The sequence below is a fragment of the Ceratina calcarata genome, unplaced genomic scaffold (assembly GCF_001652005.2).
Source record: "Ceratina calcarata isolate Rehan_Ccalc_2016 unplaced genomic scaffold, ASM165200v1 scaffold115, whole genome shotgun sequence".
Classification (NCBI taxonomy): Eukaryota; Metazoa; Arthropoda; class Insecta; order Hymenoptera; family Apidae; genus Ceratina; species Ceratina calcarata.
In genome coordinates, this window is record NW_017132445.1 from 50,476 (window position 1) to 60,071 (window position 9,596).

The window sequence follows — 9,596 nt, forward strand, 5'->3', positions numbered from 1 at the left end:
AGGTATACATGTATCATAGCAATATCCCTGATCATTTATTATCTATAGTATTATCTATAGATTAGTTTCTTTGTTATTTTATTACAATTATTTACAGACTCTACGAAATAGGAAATTGTTTACTAGTTTAGCATCTTTCACTCGTGTAATCTCATATATATTTCAATGAAACATGCTAAATATGATTTGTAATTAAATGTCCCATTCACTATATCATTCCAATGATGAATAAATATTCGGATCTTTTTATTAATACCGCATATATAGATATATATATCCCAATAAATTAGCAGTAATAACTTTTACGTTTAAAATATGCATACAGTGTTATAAGTTCCAGATGCTAATTATTGTTTGATAAAAAACTTGGGGCTATCTAAATTTTTATGAGGATAGACCTCTATGTTTGCGCTTGATTCTTGCATATGGGCCAATATCAGGGTCCATAACAAAATCATACAAAACCGAAACCCACGAGTTATGTTGTGGTAAATTTTCATAAAATTCAGGAGCTATTCGTTTCACCTAAAAAAGGATAACAGAATTTAAACTTTGAGCATTACGTATTGCCTTCAACTTATTACAGGAAATTATAATTGCCTCTGGTAATCTCGAGCCAGGAACAGCAGGGAAGTCATGATGTTCATTATGGTATCCAACGTTGAAGGTAATCCAGTTTAATGGACCATAATAACTATAAGTTTCATGGCCTTTTCTGTACATGTAATGTTCTGATATAAAATGACCGGCTACAGGATGCAAACCCATTGCCATTGCTGACCCACAGAGCAAGTAAACTAACACTTTTCCACCTGCACAGCACGTGTAACTACATGTAACATGATTTATATAGCTATTAAGATCCTATCTCTGTTAAGAAGCTTACCTAAGAAATACCATACCAATCCATCAAAAGTGAGTTGTATTGCCAAATTAATAAATTCCATTACCGTTGGTGCTAATGGATAAACGACAAGAGGTCTAAACGCATAAAAGAACGGCTGTAGACCCAACCAACACAATTTCCCAAATGTTGTACAAAATAATTTTGCTTCTAATAACGTTGGTAAATCTGTATCTAGCTTCTCATCACCTTGATACTGTAATTTTGTATATATTGTTTCATCCAATATTTGTTTAGTGACTCTTACTTTATCTGTACTTACACGATGGTGTATAAGGTGATATTTTTTAAAGCTAACAGATACAGGAATACCTATAGGTAAATTAGCAAAATATCCAAACAATCTATTGGCTCTAGGTCTAGAATGGCCGAAAGCAAGATTATGGGCTATTTCGTGTATTGCTAGAATGAAAGAATAACATATGAAATTCAATTCAATGATTAATATATACTTAATATATACTTAAGTGTTAAAGTTACAAGTGTACATATAGCTTAATGGAAAATATGGCAAAATAAGATCACTGATATGTCACAATAGTACTTGACTTTGACTCTATTGATAAAACTTAATGAATCATTACTCTTAGAATCACAGTGTAATAATCAGATAACAGTTTTGATCAAACTGATTATTACATTCATATCTATATAATTATGGGACAATTTAAAAATATTTATGAGAAATTTGTTCTCTACATACCTAACATCAAGGAATGATTAATTACACCACCAAAACAATATGCTAAGAGGAACAACATTGGATAACTCAAATCCTTTACAAAAAACATTGAGATAAACTGCACTAGAACCATTCCTGTTACCACCCATTTGAATTTAGGATCGTATCCAAATAATTTTGTAATTTGCGGATATTTTTCTGAAAGCAAAATAACAACGGCAAGTATTAGATTTTTATTGAATTCACACTATTAACTGTAATTATATATTATTATTCTTATTGAAAGTAAACCTAACGATAAAACATAATGAGTAATCACAATTATTCGATATTCATACCTAAAATTATTTTACGTCGCGAAGCGTGCGGCTCTTCCGTGTACACCCATTCGAAATCGGTTCTTGAAACGTGTTGACCCATCTTCGCATAAAGGAACACAGTGTTGTTCCTTACTTTTGTTACACGAATAAGTACCGGAATAATTTTCACATGCGAGCTTTGTTGTTAATGTTGCTTGAAACGATAAGTAGTTTAATAAATGTACAGATCTGTCATATCGTATCAGTAACACCCGGCGTTGTCAATAATCAACCATGTTATCAGTTATACATACTATACCAGACTTGTGCAGCTGCGTCGTCGTCGCCGCGTGTAGGACCGCTAGAACCAGGTGTGGCATGACTTAAATATATAGATCAATTTATAGATTGCAACGCAATTTATCAAAATTACAGAAAATTAATAACACGTATGATAAAGAAGTATTGTTTTACACTTATTTTAATATATGCCCAAATTTGGCAATGATAACAGATTAATTTACGATGATATACACATTAAATTAGCTAATATACTTTATTCTTAGATCGTATAATATATACATAAAATTATATCGTAGCGCTAGGTATTAGATAATAAAGGTATATATAATGAAATTTTATACATCAAATGGTAGATTTAAAATGTATGAAACCGGCATAAATTGATTTTGGTTCGGATCTGACAAGCGGTTTGTTTGCAGGCGTCCACTCTAAACTCCAGGAGATCAATGGTAGAATCTTTTAGTGGTTTCAGTCTTTTTTGTTTTCGTGTACAAAGTGAGTATGTCAAAGATTGTGACGATGTATAGTTAGCGTTCGGCTGAAAGTTAAGTTAATTACAATTGCGAATTAAAAGTGCGATCATCGATGAAGCGTTATGAATTATTAATTACCAGCTGGTCATAGTTGGAATCACGACATGGCATCTCGCAGGTGAGGCACGTTTTTACACTTGCATAAAAAATATGTAATTATCATAATTCACGGACGATCGCTGAACAGGCCTGCCTATTTATCAGTGTTAGCCGTGGATTAGCGAAACATACTCAGAGGTAAGGTATGCGTATGCACCTAAATCAATTAACACCGTCGGATCCTTCATGTCCAAAAATGGATATAATAATTTTGTTTTACGCATATTCTTTTTATGGACACATACTGTGCATTCTCCGTTGCTCAACAGTATGTACATTTTCAAGTTGCAAACTGAAGGTTTCCAACTAATCACATTCAATCCATAATAACATTATTTCTTAATGATACTGCTCATTAATTTTCATCCTATTATTATATAGGAATTCAACAGATTGTGATGAAGGAATTATATGAGATTATATCATTCTGACAATTAAATGTTTTCAGCTTCTATTTGATATTCTCTTGTTCACATATTTTGTGTTTTATATACTTGCCATTGTTTTAAAAATTTATCGATGATACAAAGTATGTTCTGTTGCAGATGGTTTCATCCGAATATATCGGGTCTAGAAGCAGAACGTTTATTAATGGAAAGGGGCTATGATAGTTCATTTCTGGCACGTCCAAGTTCATCAAATCCTGGCGATTTTACATTATCTGTTAGGTATACATATACATTGCATAGATTGATTGCTTATTCGTATAATACTGCTTGGCTTGATGATAACTGTGATACAATATTTGTTTCCAGGCGAAATGGTGAAGTGACTCATATTAAGATACAGAATACAGGAGACTTCTATGATCTCTATGGTGGTGAAAAGTTTGCAACCCTATCTGAACTTGTACAATTTTATATGGAAAACGGTGGACAATTGCGTGAAAAAAATGGAGATGTTATCGAATTAAAATATCCATTGAATTGTGCAGATCCGACGACTGAAAGGTATTTGTTTAGTGGAAACAGAATCTACAGTTAATATTTTTTCTTAATAAAGATTACAACGAAGTTTGTTATGCATTGGATATACTTTTTTGCTATTGTTACTTCGAATGCACGCATATAGCATGGTATGTGTTAATAGTAAAATATGGGTAAAGGTGGTTCCACGGCCATTTATCAGCTAAAGAAGCAGAACGTTTAATGTTGGAGCGAGGTAAAAATGGATCTTTTCTGGTTCGTGAATCCCAGAGTAAACCTGGTGACTTTGTATTATCTGTTCGCACAGATGATCGTGTTACACATGTTATAATACGATCTCAGGTTAATTATGTTTTATATCTCTTATCACTTATCTTTACTACATCTTTAGTAATATCGCGCTAGCATGAAAACTTTTTACATGAGACAAAAAATTGCAGGATAATAAATACGATGTTGGCGGAGGTGATAAGTTTGATAGTTTAAGTGACTTGATAGAGCATTACAAACGCAATCCAATGGTTGAAACGAGTGGCAGTGTTGTCCATTTACGGTAAGGATTGTGATAACTGTTATTCGTATAGTGAAATATATATTTTCTTACAACTTATATATTACTTAACTTATATATTAATTTTTAGGCAACCCTTTAATGCTACTCGCATAAACGCTAGTGGTATCGAAAGTAGAGTTAGGCAATTGCATAAAGAAAATGGTTGCTCAAATGGATGGTTGTGGAATGGAGCAACGAGTAGCGGTGAAGGTGGAGCAGGGCGTGGTAAAGGAAAAGCAGGATTCTGGGAAGAATTTGAGTCATTGCAACAGTTGGAGTGCCGACACTTGTTTTCCAGGAAAGAAGGCTTACGCACCGAGAACAGAGCGAAGAATCGATACAAAAACATTTTACCATGTAGGATTTTTCGTTTAGTTTCTTTAGCTTGATCTTTTATGCTTAAATTTTATTTAAACAATTATTGCACAGTCGATCATACAAGAGTACGTTTAAAGGACGTTGATCCGAATATTCCCGGAGCTGACTACATTAATGCAAATTATATTAAGGTAAATATACCTCTTCATTGAATTTGTGAATATCGCATTTCATTTTGATATAAACATTTATAGAACGAAGAAGGAGATGGACAGATCGGTGGAATTAATACCACCAACGATGGAGGATCCTTTAATAAATGTTATATCGCAACGCAAGGTTGCCTTCCAAACACTATACAAGATTTCTGGCACATGGTATATCAGGAGAATACGCGAGTGATAGTGATGACTACCAAAGAAATGGAGAGAGGAAAAGTATGCAATTTAAAATCATATGTTGAATTAGGTTTTGAATAGGATGCGATTTTTAGAATAAGTGCGCTCGGTACTGGCCGGAGGAAGGTGAAGTCGCAGAATACGGCGGCGAATGGAAAGTGCGCGCTTTATCTCGTACCTCAACAGCCGATTACACATTACGAGAGTTCTTACTGCATGGGAGTAAACCAAATTTTGCAGAATCCAGGCGGATTTATCACTATCACTTTCAGGTCTCTTATCAGTACTGATAGTAATTTGTCGTATAAGTACAGCAAATATATGAATCATGTTATTACTTTAGGCGTGGCCTGATCATGGTGTACCATCAGATCCTGGTTGCGTATTAAACTTTCTTCATGATGTGAATGCAAGACAAGAATCGATCGCTGCTTCGCTCGCTTCAAACGGTCAAACGGTCCCGAGCATAGGACCAATTCTCGTGCATTGTAGCGCTGGAATTGGCCGAACCGGAACGTTTATTGTTATTGACATGATTCTCGATCAAATCAAGCGTCATGGTAATTTCTCGTTTCGATATCTGATTTTCTTGTAAAATAATTGAAACAGTTCTTAAATATATTATTTCAATAGGATTGGATTGTGAAATTGATATTCAGAGAACGATTCAGAGAGTTCGTTCGCAAAGATCGGGAATGGTTCAAACAGAAGCACAATATAAATTCGTTTATCTCGCTGTTTTGCATTATATAGAAACTGTGTCCCAACGGATGCAAGCAGAGCAGGTAATTTAATGAAATTTCTGTTATGATAATATTGTTTGAGTATCTTCGGTGTATCAATTTAATGTGTATTTGCTATTGTTCTTACAGAAATCACTTCACTTAGGTCGAGAATATACTAATATTCGTTATAAAAGTGAAACAAGTGCTACAAATATAAGCGATATGCCGGTCCCCACGTGTACTGCGACACCTATTTCAAACTCAGCACATTTCACGTTACCCTCGCCTGTCAATAATTTGAGGCCAAAGTAAACGACGTTAATATCACCAAATAATGAAGTTTCCGAAAAAGCAGTGAAGAGGCTTCATTACTCTTATCAAGTACAGTGTTGAGCCTTCGATATTATCGTAATATGCTCTATACAAATTTCGTTTGCAAATTAATTGGTTATCTGAAATATTATTTGAATCATGTTTTATCCAATGAATTTACACACAGTATACACATAATCATGGTAAAGAATCTAGAAGCGTTATTTAAACATTGTATTATAGAAAAAATAATTATATTTTTGTGGCAGTACTAAACAGCAGAAGAAGAATCCAATCTTTCAATAGTAACCATATTAGTATAATAGATGTGTATTATTGCTTTCATATTATTTCGCTATCTATATTTCATCAGATATTCATTACAAATAATAGATTTATCTTGATATACTTATTACCTTTAAGAAGCAGTAGTGAATCTACTCTCGTGTTTTAAATTGAAATACGCAACGAATTATCAAACATTTTTCTAGGTTGCAGGTGCAGGTGTAATATTATATATTGTGCCTCGAAGTATATTAATATTCTTTTTCTTTTCAATTGTGATTATATATGTAATTGTACAAATTTTTCTAGTAATATTTAGGACTGACTTTAATATTTTCTCAATGATCACGAGTGAGAAGAATTATGTGTAACTTTTATCATGTTAAAAGGCAGAACACGCAAAGATGTGATACATTTCGTTACGCGCATAATAAGAAATATATGTGCAATTCATTTTAATTGCAATCGACATTCGGTATTTTAAATATTTGTACTTAATTATATTGTAAACGTTAATATGCAACTTCGTTAATTAAGAATTTTGTATCGAACATTAGCATTAAAAAAGGTTAACAATGCGAAGCTCGAAGTTAAGACTTTTATACTCGAAGAATATTTATACATTTACTAATTTCTGTCCATCACTCTTGCATAACTTTTTATTCTTAATCATTAGAAGAAAATGCCATCATATTCATTCTTAAAGTTAAGTAAGCCTACAATAAGAAGTCATAGTTTTTTGCTGCTTCAAACTTAGTGTAACGCTTCTATTTTATATACGTGACTTTAAAAGTTTTTATACGACATATATTCAATTATACATGCTTGAATATTATTAGCGCTTATTTTATATTTCTTGTATATGTTGTAACATTCGAACTATCCACTTTGACGAATACAGTATGTATTTAGGTGATTAATGTTTTAAATCTAGAACTTTACTGGTGAAGTATACATCTGAGTGAGTCCTGCCTTACAGAATCAATCATTAATCTGATATTTTTAAAAGTATTGAATTACATTATTCCAAAGCCAAAATAGTGATCGCTTTATTAATTTATATTTTTTAAAATCTAACAACTTCTATATTTCTATGTCATTGTTTCAAATTTTCTAATTTTTTTTTATAATTATGAATGATTTTTTACTTATATATACTGAAATAAGGAATATTCTGATCATGGTATATTTATATTCCTAAGTTTGAAGCAATATTGTATTTATTATAAATTGTTTCCAATCCGCTTTACACTGGTTTTGGAAGAATGTGTACCATTTTTAAACGTTATTGTATTTCAAAGACATATGTGATAATAACTATGGCATTAAACAATGTGTTATAAAATTCTACACATACGAATATTATATTCACATTGAATTGAAACGGCCCTGATTTTTATGCATGTAATTATACAACTATTAAATATCAGAGGTTTATCTATCCAAATGTAGATAATTTATAAATTTTCAAATATGATGTAGGAAAAATATGCATCATGCAATATTAAATGGACATCTAACAACTTGATCACTAATTGACAAAATATGAAGAAATGCATTGAAAAAATAGATTGTTCTTAATGAAACATTTTTTGTTACAGTTTAAAAACCATACGTTGTAAACCATTTCATTGTAATAGTAGATATTTAAACATGAAGACAATGTAATAATAAAATGTTACCACAAGAATTGAATGAATGATATCTTTATATTTATTCTCTAAACCCTTCACATAAGCTGTACATAATCTCGTAAATGAACGTATCAAAATTATTATCTTACTATTTTTACTCGGATAATTTACTATAAGCACTAAGTTGAATTCTAACATTTTCATGAAATCTTCACAAAATTTTAAATACGTATCGTTATTTTATGGTTAAGTTACGCAAGGTGCGAGCCACATGGAACTCGCCGATAGTAGTAAAACTGCATTAAATAATGCTGAATTACAAGATATTGTGAATAATATCAATGTCGATATTATTTAACTATTCGTTGTAAAATAAAGAATCTTCAAAAACAGAGAATGCACGTCCTCCTCGAACATTGTTTACATTCGTTCACGTTCAATATTCGATGTATCCGTAACATAAATCACAGTGCAATAAATTTTGCCTTACCACCGGATAGCGTGATGTACATATTCGACAGAAATGCGAAGATGCTTCAAAGGGAACGGGCTGCACAAGCAGCCGATGTGAAACTGTACGATTACATCAAAGACGAAGTAGGATACAGACTCGCAGACAGAGTGTTTGATATAAAAAGAGACTTCAAAAAGGTACTCGACTTAGGATGTGGTCGCGGGCACGTGTCTAAACACATTCTGCCAGAGACTGTCGGCGAATTAATTTTGACTGACGTATCCTCAGCATTCGTACAGCAGGCAGAAACAACTGAAGGGCTCAAAGTATCACGCACTGTTATGGATGAAGAAGATTTCTCTTTTGAGCCCAACAGTCTAGATTTAGTAATAAGTTCGTTGAGTTTGCACTGGGTAAACGATTTACCTAGATGTTTCAGAAGTATTAACGAGAGTTTAAAGAACGATGGAGTATTCTTGGCAGCTATGTTCGGAGGAGAAACATTGTATGAATTGAGGTAAAATTTCAAAGGCAAATCGAAAGACTGACAATACTAACGTGGGATTATCTTACTTTTTCAGAAGTTCTTTGCAGCTGGCAGAAATAGAAAGAGATGGTGGAATTTCTGCACACATTTCTCCATTCGCAGAGATTAGAGACGTCGGAGGCTTGTTAACAAGAGCTAATTTTACTATGTTAACAATTGATACAGATGAAATTGTAATCGGATATCCAAGCATATTTGAATTAATGTGGGACTTAAAAGGTGCTACTTAAAAATTTTTATCTGCTGACAATTTCACGAATATTTTATTTCGGTCAGTGATTTTATAGGGATGGCTGAGAATAATGCGATTAGAAATCGAAAATTGCGTTTAAATAAGGATACCGTTCTTGCGGCAGCTGCAATATATAAAGAACTGTATGGAAAAGTGACAGAAAATGGTTCTTCTTATGTACCTGCTACATTTCAAGTAATGTATCTACTAGGATGGAAGCCAGATACATCACAGCCAAAACCTTTAGAAAGGGGTACTGGACAAGTGTCTCTTAAAGATTTACATAAACTAGATGAAATTATAAAAGAAACAAAGAAAATCCAAATAGAAGATGGTCAAACAAAAAAAGATGAAGACAAGTAACTGTGTATAGTGTATAAAAAGTTGTAAAT

The 9,596-nt window shown here is 32.6% G+C and overlaps 3 protein-coding genes across 5 annotated transcripts; 2 read left to right on the top strand and 1 right to left on the bottom strand.

Annotated features, from left to right (window-relative positions):
- Positions 1 to 225: 225 nt before the first annotated feature.
- Positions 226 to 2,821, bottom strand: ifc (delta4-sphingolipid-FADS-like protein ifc). The gene is made up of 8 exons (XM_018021763.2): positions 2,800 to 2,821; positions 2,200 to 2,246; positions 1,925 to 2,099; positions 1,608 to 1,784; positions 1,167 to 1,306; positions 887 to 1,100; positions 601 to 812; positions 226 to 525 (listed from the first exon to the last, which is right to left on the bottom strand). Exons 3-8 carry the CDS (start codon positions 2,004 to 2,006, stop codon positions 385 to 387), a joined length of 966 nt encoding a protein of 321 aa, XP_017877252.1. The 5' UTR covers positions 2,007 to 2,099; positions 2,200 to 2,246; positions 2,800 to 2,821; the 3' UTR covers positions 226 to 384.
- On the top strand, positions 2,555 to 6,574 carry LOC108623268 (tyrosine-protein phosphatase corkscrew). 3 transcript variants are annotated; one of them, XM_018021658.2, is made up of 12 exons: positions 2,555 to 2,839; positions 3,366 to 3,488; positions 3,576 to 3,770; positions 3,926 to 4,088; positions 4,187 to 4,299; positions 4,388 to 4,656; positions 4,729 to 4,808; positions 4,872 to 5,054; positions 5,111 to 5,287; positions 5,359 to 5,575; positions 5,649 to 5,800; positions 5,888 to 6,574. In XM_018021658.2, the coding sequence occupies exons 1-12, from the start codon at positions 2,826 to 2,828 to the stop codon at positions 6,050 to 6,052; spliced, it is 1,851 nt and encodes a 616-aa protein (XP_017877147.1). In that variant the 5' UTR covers positions 2,555 to 2,825; the 3' UTR covers positions 6,053 to 6,574. The 3 variants fall into 3 exon arrangements, with proteins under 3 accessions (XP_017877147.1, XP_026667927.1, XP_026667921.1); XM_026812126.1 differs by lacking the exon at positions 2,555 to 2,839 and adding an exon at positions 2,896 to 2,963; XM_026812120.1 differs by lacking the exon at positions 2,555 to 2,839 and adding an exon at positions 2,986 to 3,088.
- Positions 6,575 to 8,210: 1,636 nt separating this feature from the next.
- On the top strand, positions 8,211 to 9,590 carry LOC108623322 (arginine-hydroxylase NDUFAF5, mitochondrial). Its single transcript, XM_018021751.2, has 3 exons — positions 8,211 to 8,942; positions 9,007 to 9,191; positions 9,260 to 9,590. The coding sequence occupies exons 1-3, from the start codon at positions 8,368 to 8,370 to the stop codon at positions 9,565 to 9,567; spliced, it is 1,068 nt and encodes a 355-aa protein (XP_017877240.1). The 5' UTR covers positions 8,211 to 8,367; the 3' UTR covers positions 9,568 to 9,590.
- Positions 9,591 to 9,596: the final 6 nt, after the last annotated feature.